Source organism: Ambystoma mexicanum, chromosome 11, assembly GCF_040938575.1.
Source record: "Ambystoma mexicanum isolate Mex_15411 chromosome 11, UKY_AmexF1_1, whole genome shotgun sequence".
In the NCBI taxonomy this organism is placed as follows: domain Eukaryota; kingdom Metazoa; phylum Chordata; class Amphibia; order Caudata; family Ambystomatidae; genus Ambystoma; species Ambystoma mexicanum.
The window spans coordinates 971,441,443-971,461,497 of record NC_090934.1 but is presented as its reverse complement, the minus strand read 5'-3'; the positions used below and the strand labels follow the sequence as shown (position 1 = coordinate 971,461,497).

The window sequence follows — 20,055 nt, the reverse complement described above, 5'->3', positions numbered from 1 at the left end:
CTTCCACTTCAGCCTTACAATCTCTGAATACATAACCAACTACATCTGCCACAGGATGGTTCTTCACTGCCTCATGCTAAACTCTTTCTCCCTGACTCCAACACCACCCCACTCTCGCTTCTCCCATCTTTCCCTGCTGACCTCGTCACCCCCCAGCCCCCATAGCCCGCAACCTGGAAGTTCTTTTTGACAGCAACCTGAAATTCTTCCAGTTCATCAAGACAACTGCAGCCAGACTCAGCCTCCTGAATATTTGAAAAATATACCCACTCCATATGTACCACTCAACTTAAAACCCTTAACGCTAATCTTGGGATAAGCCAACGGGACTACTATGTGATCCAAACTCTTGGCCTACACCTCTACTCTTTAGCTACTCTCAACATAGTCCTCCTATTTGTAACACACACAATGTTCAACCATCCTAAATTCTCTATCCCACCCATCTCAATCTATTGTCACCATGCTGGATGGCTCGCCATACAAAAGTCTCACTTTAAATTCAATGTTTTACTAGTCTATAAATCCATCCATGCTCTTGTCTCCATCCCCTCGCTAAATGCTTCTCACTGTACTCCCCCGCTTGAACACTCTGCCCCTGATATCTTCACAACATTAGTCCACCACACTTACTGTGCCTCCTCCCACTTTTGCTCCTTTTCCCCGCTTGCACCACTAGGCTAGAATGCTTTCTCCCTGATCATCAAAGCCATCACTCCAGTAAAACTCTTCGAAACAAGGCGCAACCTCCACCTGCTAGCAACGGATGGAGTCACCTCTACCCCCAAGCATTTACCACCTTACTATCAACTTCTAACCAACCCACTTCTACTGTATTCTGCCCTCGGGACTACTCTATGTAATTCGTAAATATGTTAATACTGGCCTCAGGCTCTCAATGTTAAAATGTTGTATTAAGTCCTCCAGTCATTGTCCCTAGTATCTGTTCCTACTCTTAACCCCTTCCTTTGTATACATCCTTAATAAGCAACTGGGGGAAGAGCGTCTATCAAATTAGGTGACCAGAAACACAGCGCTGGAATCCACCAATGACTGCCTGCATTTTCTCAGCCACCTGTTTGCCTCCCCCTAGTGTCTGCTATTTCACCCTCTCCCTTCTTCCCCCTGCTACGGCCTGTGCCCCAGCACCCTTCCCCCCCTTGCACAACCACTCCTTCACATACATTTTCTTCCCGGCCTTCAGCAGGCACACCAGCTTCATGCCCACAAAGGACTTTTAAAAAGGGATTGAATTCCTTGACTGTACAGGGGTGTCACCACTGACACCAGCCAATACTCCTGGACACAGCAAATGATGTCCCTGCCGGGGTGGCGGAGGAGAGAGGATAAATGTGTCAATTGTTTGCATGAGATTCCTATATGAAGCATACTGCATTGAAATTACATTAATAGCCATTCTTCTTTGCCTGTAGAAGTTCCATGTGTGATCAGACGCGAAACGTTGTCAGTGGGATGGTGTTTGGCACAGGATTATGGATCGCCCTTATTGTAACAATGCGCTATTCTCTGAAGAAGCTTCTCTCCTACCATGGATGGATGTTTGCTGAGCATGGCAAACTTTCCACTTCAACCAAGATTTGGATGGTATGTACTATGAACCTCATTCTATTCTTTTCTGTCAGATGCATGTTCTCTTTTAGTATACTACTTTTTAGTAAACCTGTGAGCGTATGGCTGGTGATAATGCAGGAAGTTTTTTTGTAACGTGCAAACTCTTACAGAGGTATTCGTTTTTTCGGGATCTTCTGCATTCGGCAAATGCTTTGGAAATGCAAGATTTTTAATCCTATGTGAGCCATTGAACTTGAAATACTCCGTATCTGTACTTGGCTAATTTCGTGTGTAGCAACACCCAATATTAATTCTGCTGAAATACAAAAAAAACTTGGAAGTTCACTGAAAAGACATTTAAGATATGCCCTTATGTTTATTGTTCATGTTCCCTTTCCAAAATTCCTTCCAAATGATTTTTTTTCAATGTAGCTATTCTCAATCTTTTGTAAAATAGTTTCTGCTAGGATTGTTCTAAGCCACAGTTCCCTTGAAAGCCTTCAGTGGATGTCCTCCCCAGGAAGCTATAATACTTAGTGAAGCTAGGCCTTTCTCGTGCCCGTAGTTGGGGTAGCCTGACAAAAGCTGGTCCGTTTTCTTGGATAGTGGTGCACCAGATATTGGGTCAACCATTTAGTAGAGGCCAAGAGCAAGTAATGTCCCGAAAAAAAAAAAAAAAAACCCGTGAATATACCAGATGCTTAAAACAGGATTATTTCGAGGGCACTTTTCATGCCATCTTCGGCCGTGAACTGTCCCAGTTATACAGTCGGGGGCCATTTATGTGCAGTGCGGAATAGAACAGCTTTTCATTCTCAACATACTCCTGCTTTTCCTTTAGAAAAAGATATGTTATCGATAATAAAAGCTAGAGGATGCTTTTAATGTTTAATCACTGGGGTTAGTTCACTAGATATTGGATGGTGTCACTAAAGGTGCTGTACCTCATATGCTGTTAATACTGCATATTTGATAAAGATAGTGCTGTGTGTTCACTCCTTCATATTATTTGCTGCAGTTATCAACCAATGAGTACTCTTTAGGAAAGAAGGGCCTTCTGGATCTAAATATGTTTAAATAATAACCCTTCATCCTGCCGACTGCGCCTCTGAAACGACGCACCCGCACATCGAAACAGTCTTTACCCTGGAACATGTCAGAACTCAACCTCAACAGAAGAGTCATCAGGGAAAACCAGCCGCCGGCCCCTGGCGCTCTCCTAAAGGAACTCCGAGCAACTCCCCGACCACTAATCAACACAGCCAAGGCCTCCTACTAACAGAATACCAGAGCAGCAGCTGACAACAAAATCAGAGCCCTCTTCAAAGCAGTCAAGCACTGCGCCAACCCGCTACCAGATCCTGCCACACCAGACTCCATCGAAAAATGCGCCACCATCAACACCTTCTTCATTGACACAATCAGCAAGATTTGCTAGAACATAGACACCAACAGACCCATGTCCCGTACCTGTTTTGCGAAATCGCCTCATCCTGGACAACATTCAAAACACTCAACAGACAACCTGGTAGAAACCCTGTGTCAGATGGGCTCTCCTCCTCCCCTGACTCCTCCTCACCTGTATGCTCAGGTACTTCCTCTACCCTGGCTGAGCTCTTCTTCTTGGTCTTTATCTTCGTCCCTTGTCCAAGCTTCTTCTCCTTTTTTTGACGTAAGTAGGGTCGCGCTCCCTCGGCCGCCTCCGTGGTCTGAATATAGTACAGATCCGGAGGTAACCCGAGGAGCACGCCCTAAAAATGGGGGAAAAAGCCGGTTGGCTGAAAAAACCCTGATGGATTCCAGGACAGTTGTAATGGGAATATCCGATAATAAACCAGAAGACTTGCGGAAGAGGGAATCTGTTCTGCTGACTCCAAAAAAGCAAGGCTCTGATGTAAATAGATGTAAATAGCAGAGGCCGGATGCGGGAAGCTATGGGACCCAGTGTAGGGGGTCCAAAGGCTTAAATAGTATAGCGGACTTCTGTGAAAGATACTGCACATAGGTAACAATGCAGGTAAGAATTGATCAGAAAAGGTAACCATAGAGGGAACACGAAAATTAGGATAGAACAGAGTAAAGATAGAAGTCTCCAGATACTAGAGAGGTATAAGAAGGCGGAGACTAAGAGGGTTGCAGAGAGAGACAAGTACACGGAATACGCGTGGAGAAAGGGAACGCGTAGTGAAAGCGAAAGTCGCTAGAAAAGTCCCCGATCACATTACCTGAAAACCTTTAAACACCGCGAGTGGCAAGGAACAGTAAAGGCAAAAGCAAAGTAATACGGGAAACTGAGTAAAGCTAGTCACAGTAAGAGACTGGCAGCGCAGATAACGCATACAATACAACGCGCCGTGCGCTAGTTTGATCAGCTAGTTATAGGTTCCGTCGGCCATCTTGGAATAAGCTAGACCGTTGGTATTGCTAATGGATTCCATCTTAGTAGTACTTCCAACGGTAAGCAATCTTCCAGGGCTGGTGCATGACAGTATGCCCCCTCCTATACTTGCTTCCTCCTGGTTTCCCTGGATTCAGTCTGCGGAAACGCTGTACTAGTCTGGGGGCATTCACATGTGTTCTTGGTTCCCATGTTCTTTTGGCTACAGGATAGACCTTCCAGTGGATCAAATATTGTAATGTTCCTTTCCTGTAACGGGAATCCACTATTCGGTCCACTTCATATTCTTCTGGTTCTTCCTGAGGTGTGACTATGGGTCTTCTCCTAGATCTCTTAAAGGGATCCTCCTTATGTGTCTTGAGTAGAGAGGAATGGAAGAACGGATGGATCCGCCGCAAGGCGTGAGGTAGCTTTAATCAGAAGGCCACTGGATTGATCTGAGACTGAATCTGGTAGGGACCTATATATCTGGCTGCAAACTTTCCCATATGCGCCCACCGGGGAAGATATCTTGTAGAGAGCCAGACCAGATCACCCGGCTTCCATAGAGGAACAGCACTGCGTTTGGCATCAGCATAAGTCTTGTATGTCTTGCGGCTGTCCTCTAGTGTTTGTAAGGCTTCCTTGTGAGTACGACGGAGATCTGTGAGCATCCTTTCCAAAGCGGGAGTGGTTGTCTGATCTCTGAGATTGGACGTTCCTGGTAGATGGTGAGGATGGTATCCATACGTGCACTTAAAAGGACTCATCTTGATTGCAGTGTGATAGGTTTTGTTAAAGGCGAATTCCGCCATAGGCAGCAGGACTGCCCAATCGTCCTGTTCCTTGTTACAAAAACAGCGAAGATACTGTTCTAGATTGGCATTTAACCTCTCTGTCTGCCCGTTGGTTTGCAGGCGAAACCCAGAAGACCGGGCTTTTTGGATACCCAGTTGGGTGCACAATGAATTCCAGAACTTTGAGGTAAATTGCGTCCCTCTGTGAGATGGAACGCGGTAACCCATGTAATCTAACCACCTCACGAAGGAAGACGGTAGCTGTCTCTGAGGCAGAAGGAACCCCTGAAAGGGATATGAAATGTGCCAGCTTTGTGAACGAGTCTACTATCACTAGAATAGCAGTCCTTTCCTTTGAGATGGGAAGTTCCACTATAAAGTCCAGTGAGAGATCTTCCCTGGGGCGTGTAGGTGCCTTAGCTTGGTGCAGGAGGTCTATGACTTGGGAGGTCTTGTTGATTGCGCAGGTGGGACACGAAGATACATAAGATGTAATGTCTTTTCGCATAGCCGGCCACCAAAAGCTCCTGGAGACCAGCTCAAACGTTGCCTTCTCTCCCTTATGTCCGGCTAGGGGTAGGTCATGACAAAAACCAATGGCTTCTGTTCTCATTGGGTGTGGGAAGAAACAAAGCCGATTGATGGAACCACAATCCCCCACGTTCTTGCAACTGACAGGAGTTCTTCTCTTCCTGGGAGCTATGAAGTTGTTTCTCTCTGACCTCTTGAAGGAAAAGATTGGCAATCATAAGGAAGTGGTGTCTGGGCAGGATCATCCCCGTCTTCACCTCAGATAGTTCCTCATTAGCCCAACTTTGGGATAAGGCGTCAGCGACACTGTTTTGAGATCCCGGTATGTGGGTGATCTGGAAGTCGAAGTTAGAGAAGTAGTATGCCCAAAGAGCATGTCTTGAGTTTCTGCACTCCATCTGTTGAAGAACCTTCAGATTTCGATGATCCGTCCGGATGATGAACGGATGTAAGGCTCCTTGTAGAAGATGTCTCCATTCTTGGCAGGCACTTCGTATAGCCAACAGTTCTCTCTCGAGTACCGAGTAGTTCCTTTTGCTTCCTGTCAAGGTACGAGAGTAATAAGCAATAGGATGTTCCAACTCATCAGTTCCTTTCTGTAACAGGACGGCTCCCAAGGCACCCCCAGAGGCAACTGTCTCCAGAACAAAGAGTATACTCTGATCAGGCTGGACCAAAACGGGAGCAGAGGTAAAAGATTCTTTTAGGTTCCTGAAGGCTTCCTGTGCGGAGGGTCCCCAATGGAAAGCTACTCCCTTCTTGAGAAGATTGGTGATGGGTAATACGAGGTCAGAGAACCTTGGTATGAACCTGCGATAGAAATTCGCCAGACCTAAGTAACGTTGAATCTCCTTGAGTGAGGAGGGTTCTGGCCATCGATCTATAGCTTGAACCTTGGCTGGATCCATGCGGATTCCCTTGGCGGATAATATGAATCCCAAATAAGGTACCTCTGAGGCCTCAAATTGACACTTCTCCGGCTTTGCAAACAGGTTGTTCTCTAATAGTCTGCGGAGAACCTCACTTACATGGACACGATGTTCAGCCAAGGAAGGAGAGAAAATCAGTATATCGTCGAGGTATACGACCACTGAAATGTAGAACATATCCGCGAAAATCCTGTCAACAAACCGCTGAAACACTGCAGGGGCATTCACCAGACCGAATGGCATAACACAATATTCAAACAACCCCAACGGTGTTCTGAATGCCGTCTTCCACTCGTCCCCATTCTTGATCCTTAACAAGTGATATGCTCCTCGGAGGTCGAGTTTGGTAAACACCTTGGAGTCTCTGACTGCCTCGAGAATGTCTCTGATAAGTGGCATCGGGTATCTGTCTCGAATGGTTATACTGTTCAGACCCCTGTAATCTATACAGGGGTGTAATTCCTTCGAGTCCTTCTTGGAAATGAAAAACAATGATGCTCCTCCTGATGATCTCGATGGTCTGATAAGGCCGTTTTCCAAGTTGGCAGCTAGGTATTCTTTCAAGGCTTCCTTTTCGGCCAAAGATAGCGGATACATGCGTCCGAATGGAAGTGAAGCTTCTTCCTTGAGGTCTATGCTGCAGTCCTCGTTGCGATGAGGCGGGAGGAGTCTAGGGTTTAGATCTTCAAATACTCTAGCAAAAGACTGGTAGTACCTAGGTAAAGAGGATACCAAGAGGCTTCCTTGAATATTGGCTAGACTGGATCGGACTTCTGTGGAGGAGACCCTCGGATTCAAGCAGTGTTCTTGACAAAAGTCTGAGTCGAAATCGATCTTGTTCCTTGCCCAGTCGATTCTGGGATTATGTCTTCTCAGCCATGGGATTCCCAGAATCAAAGGAAAATGGGCTGCTCTGATTACTTCAAAGCGAAGAGTCTCGACATGATGCTCCATTCTGATCATAATGGGAATGGTCTCCATAGTAATGGGTCCAGAAGTTAGAGGACGCCCGTCCACCCCCTCTAGTGGTACAGGTCTGTCCTTTTCTCTTAGTGGGATCTTGTTCTCGTGGGCCCACGTCACATTGATGAAGTTTCCTGCCGCTCCGCAGTCCAGCATGGCCAAAACTGAGAGCTATTGCCCTGGTCTGCAAGTAAACGTAACTTGGAACACCATCAATCGATTACCCTCTACTCCTTCTGAGGAAATTCGGGTAAGATTGCAAGGGTTTGGGCTGTCTTCCCCACGGTTTCCCTTGCAATCCCCTGGGGTCTGGCGTTTCCCTGTCGCTTAGAGGGTATGTCAGGACAGTCCTTGAGAATATGTTTCGCTGACCCACAGTACATACAGAGATTCAGGTCCTGTCTTCGCCTCCTTTTGGCCTTGGTAAGAGGTCCTCGGGTAGCACCTATCTGCATGGGTTCCTCTATGTTAGGACGTTCTCTTCTTCCCCGTGGGGGGCTATATTGTTTGGTCGTTCCTCTTCCTCTTCTCCTTTCTTTCTGCCTTTCCTGAAGGCGGAAATCGATCTGGAGTACTAGGTTAACTAGTTCTTGGAAGCTGTTAGGGCGAATCACCCGAGCCAGCTCATCTTTAAGTTCTTCATTTAAGCCTCGTCTGAATAAGGCCTATCTTGCGGTGTCTGGCCATTCTGTTGACACAGCTAAGGCCTGGAATTGTGCAATATAACCTTGTAAATCTTGATTCCCCTGTTTGACTTCGAGGAAGGCGTTGTACTTAGAATACTGTACATCAGAGCGCTCAAATCTGTTCTTGAATCCTTGTACGAATAGGGCATAGTCATTCACCATTGGGTCTTGGCCGGTAACTAACGGGGTTGCCCATACCAGGGCACTTCCAGCCAGGTTGGCTATGAGGAATCCAACTCGAGCCATTCCGGACTCAAATGCTCGAGGTCTAAAGGAGAAATAAACCGAGCAGGCATCTAGAAATTCCTTAATATATTTAGGATTTCCGTCGTATTTCCCATAGGTAAAGGGCATTGGAGGTAGGTCATCTCTGCTGGCGTCTCGAGCCGCAGCTTGCTGTCGAAGGAGGTTTTCAGCATGGAGTGATTGCATATCAGCTCGAAGACCTTGTATGGCGTTACACATCTCTTGTATTTGTTCCGGAGATGCCATTTCCTTCTTTTGGCGTTGTATACTGTCAGACAGGCTCTCCTCCTCCCCTGACTCCTCCTCACCTGTATGCTCAGGTACTTCCTCTACCCTGGCTGAGTTCTTCTTCTTGGTCTTTATCTTCGTCCCTTGTCCAAGCTTTTTCTCCTTTTTTTGACGTAAGTAGGGTCGCGCTCCCTCGGCCGCCTCCGTGGTCTGAATATAGTACAGATCCGGAGGTAACCCGAGGAGCACGCCCTAAAAATGGGGAAAAAGCTGGTTGGCTGAAAAAACCCTGATGGATTCCAGGACAGTTGTAATGGGAATGTCCGATAATAAACCAGAAGACTTGCAGAAGAGGGAATCTGGTCTGCTGACTCCAAAGAAGCGAGGCTCTGATGTAAATAGATGTAAATAGCAGAGGCTGGATGCGGGAAGTTATGGGACCCGGTGTAGGGGGTCCGAAGGCTTAAATGGTATAGCGGACTTCTGTGAAAGATACTGCACATAGGTAACAATGCAGGTAAGAATTGATCAGAAAAGGTAACAATAGAGGGAACACGAAAATTAGGATGGAACAGAGTAAAGATAGAAGTCTCCAGATACTAGAGAGGTATAAGAAGGCGGAGACTAAGTGGGTTGCAGAGAGAGACAAATACACGGAATACGCATGGGGAAAGGGAACGCGTAGTGAAAGCGAAAGTCGCTAGAAAAGTCCCCGATCACATTACCTGAAAAACTTTAGACACCGCGAGTGGCAAGGCACAGTAAAGGCAAAAGCAAAGTAATACGGGAGATTGAGTAAAGCTAGTCACTGTAAGAGACTGGCAGCGCAGGTAACACATACGATACAATGCGCCGTGCGCTAGTTTGATCAGCTAGTTATAGGTTCCGTCGGCCATCTTGGAATAAGCTAGACTGTTGGTCTTGCTAATGGATTCCATCTTAGTAGTACTTCCAACGGTAAGCAATCTTCCAGGGCTGGTGCATGACACCCTGGCCGACTTCAAAGCCAAAACGTATACAGACAACATCCTCCCTGCATCCACCCTCAAGACCCTCCCCGCAGAAGCTCTCCTTCCCTACCTGGAGATCATCAACTGCCCCCTAAATCAAGGCACCTTCTCACCAACCCTAAAAACAGGACAAATCCTCCTTATACTAAAGAAACCTACTCTGGATCCTGACATTCTAGGCATCTATATTATATATTCTTCAGCCCTCTTACATTCCTAGGTAAGATCATCAAGAAAGCGGTAGTCGCACAACTACAGCAAAACATCAACACCAACAATCCCCTCCAAACCTAACAATCCGGGTTCAGATGCAGCACAGAGACAGCAACCATACAGGTTGTCGACGCCGACCTTGAAAATGCCACCCCTGCCTCCTGATTCTACTGAACCTCTCAGCCGCTTTCGACACGGTAGATCACCAGGTGCTTATGGGCACCCTACATCGGTGCATGGGGCTCAGCAACATTGTCCTACGCTTTTTCTAGTTCTACGTTGCCAACCGCCAGCAGTTAGTTCAGATGGACTTCACTAGATCGCCAATGTTACCCTTCACCCGTGGAGTCCCGCAAGGTTCCATCCTCACCCCAGTGATCTTCAATCTATACCTGGAGCCGCTGGGAGCCCTCCTAACCACATATAACATCCACATCCATCAATACACTGATGACACATACCTATACCTCAAGATCGACTCCATCAAAGACATCCATAGGCTCAAAACCTGCCTCTCGCTGATCCAGTAGTGGATGTTCAGTGCATACTTGAAGCTCAACCCCACCAAGACCGATTTTCTACTCCTCACCAACCACACTGAGCACCCATACAGACCTGGCTATCAACCATGAAGTCTGAAGTCTGAGGGTTTCACACCCGATCTCACCACCTGTGCCAAGCCCCTCATTTACACATCGACAAAAACCTCTCCTTCATGACACACAAAGCTAGGAAAACTCAGACACTCCCTCCTGCGGAATGTCAAGCCCTTCCTCCCATCAGACTGCTTTAGAGGCACTGGTCCTATCCCACTTGGATGGGGACAATGCACTCTTTGAAGGCCTCCTGTCCTTCTTTGTGCATCTAAGAGGTGTCCTACATGCGTCTATGCTCATCCAGGGTCTACACAGATACGAACACATCACTGCGGCCCTCATGGATCTTCACTGGCTCCTACTGCACGCACAAATCACCTTCAAGTCTTGCTGCATCATCTATAAGGCAGTAGCTCATCTATAAGGCAGTAGCCATCAAGTCACCCAGCTCCCTTGTGAAGAAATGCAGCATCTCCTGCACAACCAGAAGCCAGGACACATGCAGACTTAAAATCTGCTGCTGCAAAAAGGAAAGGACTGAAAACGAGCTTTCTCTGCCTACACCTCAAGTCTATGGAACTTCCTCCCCGTCGGCACCAGACTCTCCCCATGCTCCTACAATAACTCTAGACCCCCCTCTTCAAGGAGTCTCTCCTCAACACCTAGGCAATCCTGTCGCCCCTGGCGCCATCTGACTCGCTAGACCCCGCCCACCACTCTATCCCTGCCACCCAGTACAACTGTACCCCTCCTCTGTGTCCCTCTGTATCCTACCCCCCCCCCCGTTGTATATCTGTTCTGACCTCTGAAAAGTGCTCTGATATGCATCTTTACTGTTGTATTCCTCTGTAAAGCTCTTGGGTATAGATCTGTATTGTTGTATACCTCTGTAAAGTGCTCTGTTGCTTCTCGAAGATTGATCTGCGCTCAATAAATATCACAATATTAATAATACTGTAGTTACCCATCAAGAGGTATGAACCCACAACACATATACCCAACATTTTGTTCTCTTGAAACTTGATGCCTTAGACCACAGTTTAAGGCAAATCAGTAAATGTTTGCCAAGTCAACTTACTTTCTGCCATATTAAAAACATAGAAAGTAACAGAACCCTCTTGCACCCCTTTTCTTTAAATGCATAACACCTCGCCAGTCAGGGCATCTTCTCAAGCTGCCTAAAAACGGACACACCTGCTTCTTAAAAACAACCCGTGAATATAGAGGACCTCTCCAACTAATGGCCAAACAGTGCATCCCATTTATTGGTCAAATCATTGAGAAGGCATTGGCCAAACAACTCAGTGAGCAAATCAGCTGCTCCATGTATTATAAATCTGGGTTCTGCCCCAAATGCATTAAAGAAACATCTACTATCCAGGTGATTGACAATGCGACCCAGGTCATAGACAAATGGGACTCATGCTTCCTCTTCCTTCGGGACCTTTCTGCTGCATTCTGTATGGTTGATTACGACATCAGTTCAGCCTCCTTTTGCAAAGAGTGAGCTTTTCAGGCATGGTTCTCAGTAGTTTGTCCTCTTACATATTGGACGCCAAATTGTGCAGATGGGCCCTTTCAGACCCGACCACTGCCTGGATACCTGTGAAGTTCCACATGGCTCAGTACTCTCTCCTGTGGTTTTGAACCTGTACATGAGACTGCTAGGTTCACACCTCTGTGATCCAAACATCTCTCTAAACTAACCCACAGACAATACCCAGCTGTACCTCAGAGTGAACCTCTCCCACAACTTGAAACTCTCCTGGAAATGCCTTGCCACCATTCAAATGTGAATGACAAGCTCGTATATCAACCCTAGCGAAACAGAATGTATTGTCCTCGATCAACCATCCAAACAGAAAATTGTCCAAGGGTGTGAGTGAATGACAATTAAGTTGAATGGGTAAACTCCACAGCTCCCCCCCCCCTTCCTCAAAATCACTGCTGTTCGTCTTAGACAGTAGACTGTAACCTGAAGTGTATAGTGCTGCTGATGGTACAGTGAAGGGGCGAGAAACGATGCCATTACAGATTGGAGCAGGAACTAATCTTTAGGATGCAGAGTTACATCGTAGGATTGAATTAAGAGATTGATTGGTCAATAACCTGAGTTGCCAATGAACATGTGGAAGGAAATGGAGTAATTCTGAAAATCTTTCAGTATTCGAAAAAAACTGCACTTAAAAATGAATGCAAGCTGTCATGAAGGATGTAAAATGGCCTTATTTAGCTTGAGTTCTCACCCAAGATGGCACTCTGAAAAGCTTGATTCGGAAGATGCAGCAAAGGGCCCAGACAGTAAAAATAGAAAATGTGCTAGTGGGTTCTAACATACATGGATTCCAGGCCATCATAACAACTAGAACCAAAGGATGACGTTGCATACAACAAAGGTGCTACACACCAGTGAGGTTGAAATGTACACACAGGCAACAAGATATATCAGCAAGGAAACCAGTGGATGAACCAAACCATACATAAATCATCACCATTAAACAGCAATATTTGTGCCTAAACCTAGAGAAAGGTATGCAATTTAATCAAAGCAGAGAATGAATCCCACAGGTCCACCCGGATGGATGCAGAGATTAGGAAAAGTTACTTAAACACCTATAATGAAACCTTCACGATATAAGAGGGCACACAGAATGTACAAATGCGGGGGAGGTAGCTGAGCAGAATTGAATAGCCATGGAGCGGTAGTAAATGTTTTTTCCCCCCAAAGACATCCCAACGGGTCGCCAAGGAAAAATGTATGCAGATAGCCACTATCCTGAAGGTTGACCACACAACAACTGTGTACTCCCTGATGAATGTCATGATTACTATGAATGCACACATGCCATGTTGGGGGATATGCCACAGGTACAGTTTGTCATTTAAAAAGGCAAAAGAATGGGCTTTATTAAGCATGGAATTAAATTTTATATGCTGATTTAAGTACAACCCTGATGTTTCAGATCGTTTGTGTGACAATGCCCCCTCCCACCGCCATTTTACCATAAATACCAGAAACAGTTTGATGCCTGCCAGCCTGTTGAGAGGTGCTGGCTACCGATGTACACTACTATAATGTAGAAAAAGGCGATCTGATCAAGCAGTGGAGTCCTTTGGTGAAGGGTGGTTCATGGTCTCTGAATCAACATGGATTCCTTGTCCATTCTGGCATTGGCAGCAGTCAAAGAATGCTGGAGACAAAGCCAGAGCACATGGAGAGGTTGCAAGAAAGAAAACATGATGGTGGGCTGTTATGTCACAACATATAATGCCGAAACTGCTTGACCTGAAAGGGGACAAACTAGTTGACAAATCCTAGCAAAATATGGGCAAAAATGGATGGGATAGTGGTTGGGGCTCCATTAAATTGTCATTTGGTTCCAAAAGGCTGACGGACCCAGAAATATGCATTTGAGCCGAATCAGAAGTGTAGTGGAAGACATTTGCGACAGAATGATTAACACATACAGGATCACATCATTCCCTTCGCCATTCACTCCTCTTTCGTAATCCACAATTCTCACCAGGGACGGAAGTTGAAACATTTACACAGTGGCGGGAGGTAGGATGTCTGAAGTTAAGGGATCTATTCCATTGACCAGCAATACAAATATTTGAAGATTGCAAGCTTTTCTTTGGGATAAATGAAAGGGAGAGGCTCTGATATTATTAATTACGCCACTGCACCTTGACCCCAATGATAAAGGAAGCTGCTTCCAGACCCTTACCCCGTTTGAAAATTAATTTTTAATCACCCGCACTGGCTCAAAAAGCCCAAATTGAATCTTTTTACAAAATAATCGCAGAAAACACACCAAATGTACAATGGCCATATATGACCAAGTGTGGAGGAACGTTGGGATGCACCATTCCGCAGGATACATGGGTGTTTAATTGGAGGAACATACCTAGCTTAACCAGGGCAATACAACTTAGGGAGATGTGGTATTTGGTGATGATACAATGGCACTACACTCTGCAGAGAATGTTCCCCCCCCCAATCCTCGCCAGAATGTTGGAGAGGCTGCAAAGTTAGGGGGGCCGGCCAGATCTAAAAGCCTTTTGGGGAAAGGTCCACACAAGAATGGGAGAAATATTTGGTTTAGGGTTGGGGCTGGGGGCTGAAGAATGAATGCTGGGGCTATGGACCTGAGAACGTCCAGCAGTCTAAACCTTTTTTAAAGCATGCATGATGCTAATTTTGGTGGCTCTTGTGTTAATAAGGGGGTGTTGATTCAAACGCATTCAAAAAATTAGAAACTAGGTATATGAATGCTCAGACTCAAGAAAAGGAGGGGGGCCACCCAGCTAAGCGTTAACTCACCCTCGTGAAGAACACCCTGTCCCTAAAGGGGGTGCCTGTCCCTAGGTGGCGCGTGGTGGATCGCCTATTTAAAATAGAGGATAGGGCTGTCCCTCTAGCGTTCATATACCTAGTTGATCATTTTTTTGAATGCATTTGAATCAACACCCCTCCTAAAAAAAAAAAAAAAACGTTGTTTTTGTGCTACCGCATTGTACCTTGTTAACGGATAAAAGGACAACGGCTTGTCTGTGTCCAATTGCTTCTATTAGCTAACCCTGTTTGTTTGAATACTTTCTTCGTGCAACTGTGCTCAGTTGCTGGGATAGATTCATTCTAACTGAGCAAGAGGAAGGGCCCTCCCTCCTCCTGCCAACTATCTACAGAACTTTACGTGATTTGTTCCTCACCGTCACCCCCTTGTTCTCCCCTCACTCCACTGCACATTGTCCAATGGCCAACGGCCATTTCCTCAACTTTGCAGAAGAAGTAGTAGATGGCATTCTAGCCAATCCATCACTATTGGGACTAGATCTGACGCCACAAAACATTACAAACAACGATGAATGGAATGACATCGAGATTCTGAAAAAGATAATTCTCGCTGAACTACACTGTGCTCTAATGATTGAGTACCTAATAGCGCATGCCGCACCCAATGGTCTGATCATCCAAATAGAACAACGCATTTTTCTGGACCATCTCAAATTCAGGAAAGTCTGGTCCTTCATTGCCAATAATTGCACCAGAGATTGGCTTGTACTCATTATCAACACCGTCAAAAAAGTAACAGAACAATTTTTACAAGAGCTGAACAACAAAAGTGAGACCCTCAAAACAAAAATCGCTTCAGACATCTATTCGGCCAAACGTAGTCTCCTAGAAGCCACACTGAAAGAGTTTAAAGACAACCTGAACAGAAAGATCATCAAGCTTAAGACAGACCTTGCAGCCTTTACGCATGTGAAAGTATACCCCTACGTGGGCAAAGAATACTTCACTGAAGAGGCTTAACAAGCCGGACGCGACGCCGCCCAGTTACGGTTTCAGAATCTTCAAAGGGGCAGCTCCAACAGATTCTGCCAACAGTTCAGGCAGCAACAGTTGGCAGAATAGGCGCATGCAGTTCAGCGGCACCAACCAAGGTACCCCTCCTGCAGTCCCTTTTTTAGGTCAGCGCGGGAGAGGACAGAACAGATCCCGATGGTGGAACCACCCACAACCAATGGTGGTTACACGCAGTTGGGGACAAGGGGCAATACCATCGCTCCTCCCTCACTGATCGTTAATTAGAACATACCCTGACCAGAACAAGAGATCCTACAAAAAGGTCTATCATTCATCCCCACAGCTTGGTACGACCCCTTCCAAACACGGGTCGAATGCATGCAACTCATGCGCAAAATAAGACTTGAGCAGTATTGCCAACCAGACCTATGAAGACAGAGATGTCACAGGGTTACGCCCTCCATCAGTTTTTTTCCACAACATTGTGCTAACACTGCCGAATCTGTCACTTTCGAGCAAGCACTGCTCAAGAAGATCACAGAATTTGAAACCAGTATTCCACTCATCAATAACAATTGTACAAAGCCCCAACTTTTAGCCTTGACAGATCTAGCAAACAATCCAGCCATCCTGATCAAACCAGCTGACAAAGGCGGGGCCATTGTCAACTGATTTGATCATGATGGCTGGATTGTCATCATGGACACCACCAACTACATCACAATGGTCAAGACCCTCCTTAGTGACGACGACAGCTACCACATTTTACCCAGAGACCCTACATCGTCTCTACAGGCTCTTATAGCCCCAATCGTCCACGAGGCTGAGGCAGAGGGATACATCAGTGCCCGCGAGGCATCTTTCTTGTCCCCGCCCCACCCCCGTATTCCGGCCATGTATGCATTACCCAAGATCCACAAAGGCATTATACCACCACCAGGGCGCTCCATCGTCTCTGGAATTAGCTCAGTTCTGAAACCCCTGTCGCAATTTGTGGATTTCTTCATCAAGAATCTGATTCCTAAGATGATCAGCTACGTTAAAGACTCCACCAACATGCTAACTCTACTAGACACACTCCAATGCAATCCAGAAGAGGAATGGCTCGTGACAATCGATAGTCATTATATACACGAATAACTCAACAGGAGACATTAGACATGCTTAGTGGTCTATTACACTCAGGAATGGAGCTCCATGGAGTACCACCCGGCTTCATCCTACAACTAGCTGAAATAGCCCTGACCAGAAATGATTTTCTGTTCGAAGACACTTTTCTATCAACAGATCTCAGGAACGGCAATGGGGGCCACCTTTGCCCCCAGCCTTGCAACCTCTATGTTGATCTATTTAAACATCAGCACATCTATTCAGACACCAACCCTTATCTTGCTCAACTTACCGTGTGGCGCAGCTATGTATATGACATTTTTGTGCTCTTCAAAGGGTCAGACCAGGAAATAGTTTTCTTCCATGCTTGGCTGAACTCACTGAACCCGCATCTGAAGTTCACTCTGGACAAAGACAGGCACAGTACCCATTTTCTCGACCTGGCCATCTCGGCGGACAATGGGAACCTTGCCTCATGTGTCTACAAAAAAAACACGGATAGGAATTCCTTGCTCAGCTACTCTAGTTACCACCCGAAAGCACTGAAAGACAACCTCCCATTCGGACAGTTTCTACGGTATCGGAGGCTGTGTACAGAGACCTCTGTTTACACCAGACAATCCAAACAACTGCAAAACCAACTGGTGGAAAGAGGCTACCCTAAGAGAATCATCAAGGATACTTATTAAATCGCCAGGGACATCCCCAGGTCAGTCACCTTACAACAGCATGCCAAAAGTGAAAACTCTACAGCAGTTTTTAGCTACTCACCCCTCCTTAATAAAATCAGAAGGGAAGTGACGAGACTATGGCCCATCTTGAATACAGGTAACAGCAGCATACCTGTCCCGCGTTTTCGCACTTAAAAGACGACTTAACATGAGATACAAGGTTGTGAAAACTGATACCCACCACATCAAGAGAAGAGCCTAACCAACGTACTTTATGGAACACCTCCCCTGTCAAGGGACATGCACCATGCAGCAATTGTTCTATGTGTGCCCAGACCTCCAGAACCACAGAGATAGACATAGGTTGGAAGACCCCCTGGAGACAGAACACCTTCACTAACTGCAACACAAAGGGTGTGATCTATATGATCACATGCCCTTGTAATCAAAGGTACATAGGCATGACCACTAGGCCAGCACACACACACGCATGATCGAGTATCAATCATGCATTAGAACCAACAAACTGACTGCTCCCTTAGTGCCACATTTTGCAGTTTGAGGGTCATACCGCGGACCAATTCAAAGGACCGTCATAGAGAAAAGCTCTCCACCCATAAGAGGGGCTAACTTCCACAACATCTTGTTCAGGTGTGAACAGATGTGGATTTTCTGCCTTCAAACATGCTCCTAAGGCCTCAACAAAAACATCCAGTAGCATGTCCTAGCGGTTCTGGCATAGCGTTCTTCACCTAGCCCAGACCCCTGCTAGCCATTTGTGTGTTCCATCTAGCACCCTTATAGGGGGCTACATGGGCCTTTCGCTGCATCTTCTCTATATCGGCTTTTACAAGAGGTGCCCTGTTAGCCATTTCTTTGGGGCATGGGCCAATCTAGGGCTCCCCTCCTGCCTATGGGGCACAGCACTGCCCATTTGCCATGTTCCGGCGGTGTCCCCCTTTGACTCACACTTGGGTTTCCCTTGTGAACAACCCCCTCCCCCTTCTATTTTTCATCCCTGGAAGTCTCTTGTGTTCCCCATCCAGCACCCATGTTGTGGTGCTACACTGGCCTTTTTCTTCCTCTTCTACAGCTTGTACATGAGGTGACCTGTTGCCTTGCTGAGCACATGTACAACTAGGGCCCCTATCCAGCCTGCTTGGTGCAACACTGGTCTTTTGCCATGATTTTGGTTTTTCCTTTTATGCCCCTACTGTGGCTCCCTTGTGATCCACCTTTTTCTCTCCCCCACCCCCACCCCCACACCTTGGCTGCCCATATACTGATACAACATGGTACACTCATTCATTCCGTGGCCAGGATGCCGTTCCTAGGGCCAAGAGCACGACCGCGCTCCAGTACTGTTTCTAGAGGTGATCGGCTCTTTCTCAGAGAACGAGAACACCACTCACACACAGGGAGTTACCTAGACACAGGGACGCCAGCGTGACAGCGCTGTTTTGTTTTTAAGGCAATCGGGCACACCAATCCTCCTGAGCTGTACATTGCAGTACAGTACCCAGCGCCCATGGAGCCAGTAGTTGCAAAAATAAGGTAACCCTTGTAGAGTCTGCTCACACTAGACTCGCTGTTATCTACCCACACCAGATCATTATTGACCTCCAATTATTTCTGTTTCTGCAGCCTTTGATGCAACATTACTTGACGAGAGCAGTTCCCCCGTTACCTGTGTTCCATTGTAGAGGTATTTCCTTTGATCAAACAGATTGCCCAGCATATCCCACCTTCATTAAGCAGCCACAACACCACCACCCCACTCCTGTTAATGCTTGCAAGAGCAGTGTGCCTCTGCACCACCGTATGGGGACTTGGGTTCACTCCTTCGCACACACCCCCCCACCTCCACACCCCCTCTTACCTTTGACTGTGAGCCCCATTTCACTGGTGATCAGGCACCTTAAACCATTCCTGTAACTTCATGCCAAACTATTTGGTTCTCTTTTAGCTCCTTCAGATGAAGGATGACCACCACTCCCCCTGAAGCATGAATTAATTGCCCAATGTCTCCTAATTACCCTCCCTTCTTCTCTCTCCCCCACCCCCCATGTTTTTGTCTCCTTACAGGAGACACTCGTACCTCATAATGGTACCCTTAGTTCAGTAAACCTGAAATACTCAATCCATTTTACAGTTTGAATCAGGGTCCTGAAGAAGATGGCTTCACCCACCAACGCCATTGAAACCGGTCGACCCCTGTGGTCATGAGTGCTCTCATGACCCATCTTTGATATCTCCCACCACAGTAGTGAGATACTGCCTTACAAGTGACTTGCTTGCACACTCTTATGTACAGAGTGAGCTGGTTTTATAAGAGCCTTTTTAGTCTTTCAGCTTCTCAGCCGTTTTAACCATTGTTTGCCAGTTTGGATTTCTAAATATACTTTTTGCATTCCAACTATTGTGACCCATGGGCTAGATTAAAGTTGAAACTTATTATGGGATACAAACAGTTGACCTGTATTCAGGTTGTCTCCACTTAGATCAAGCAGCAACAGAATCTAATACCAAGTTCTGTCCACTGCTGAAAAACCCATTTGGAAATCCCACACAATATTTATTATTTTTGCTACCTGTGTCCACTACCAGACAAATGCCACTAGTATAGAAGGTTAGGGACAGCCCTCTCCTCTATTACTTTTGGATAGGCGATCCACCAAGCGCCACCTAGGGACAGGCACCCCCGATAGGGTGTTCTTCCCGAGGGTGAGGTAACGCTTAGCCGGGTGGCCCTCCTCCTTTTCTTGAGTCTGAGCGTTCATATGCCTAGTTTCAAGGGGATTGGTTCCTCCGACGT

The 20,055-nt window shown here is 46.4% G+C and overlaps 1 protein-coding gene across 5 annotated transcripts in view; it reads left to right on the top strand.

Moving 5' to 3' along the window:
* CPT1A (carnitine palmitoyltransferase 1A) overlaps positions 1–20,055 on the top strand; it is a 634,145-nt gene that overhangs the window by 142,402 nt on the left and 471,688 nt on the right. For all 5 annotated transcript variants that reach the window (XM_069624124.1, XM_069624123.1, XM_069624122.1 and 2 more), the window contains exon 4: positions 1,434–1,605. In XM_069624124.1, the coding sequence (XP_069480225.1) occupies positions 1,434–1,605 (172 nt within the window). The remainder of the gene's footprint in view (positions 1–1,433; positions 1,606–20,055) is intronic.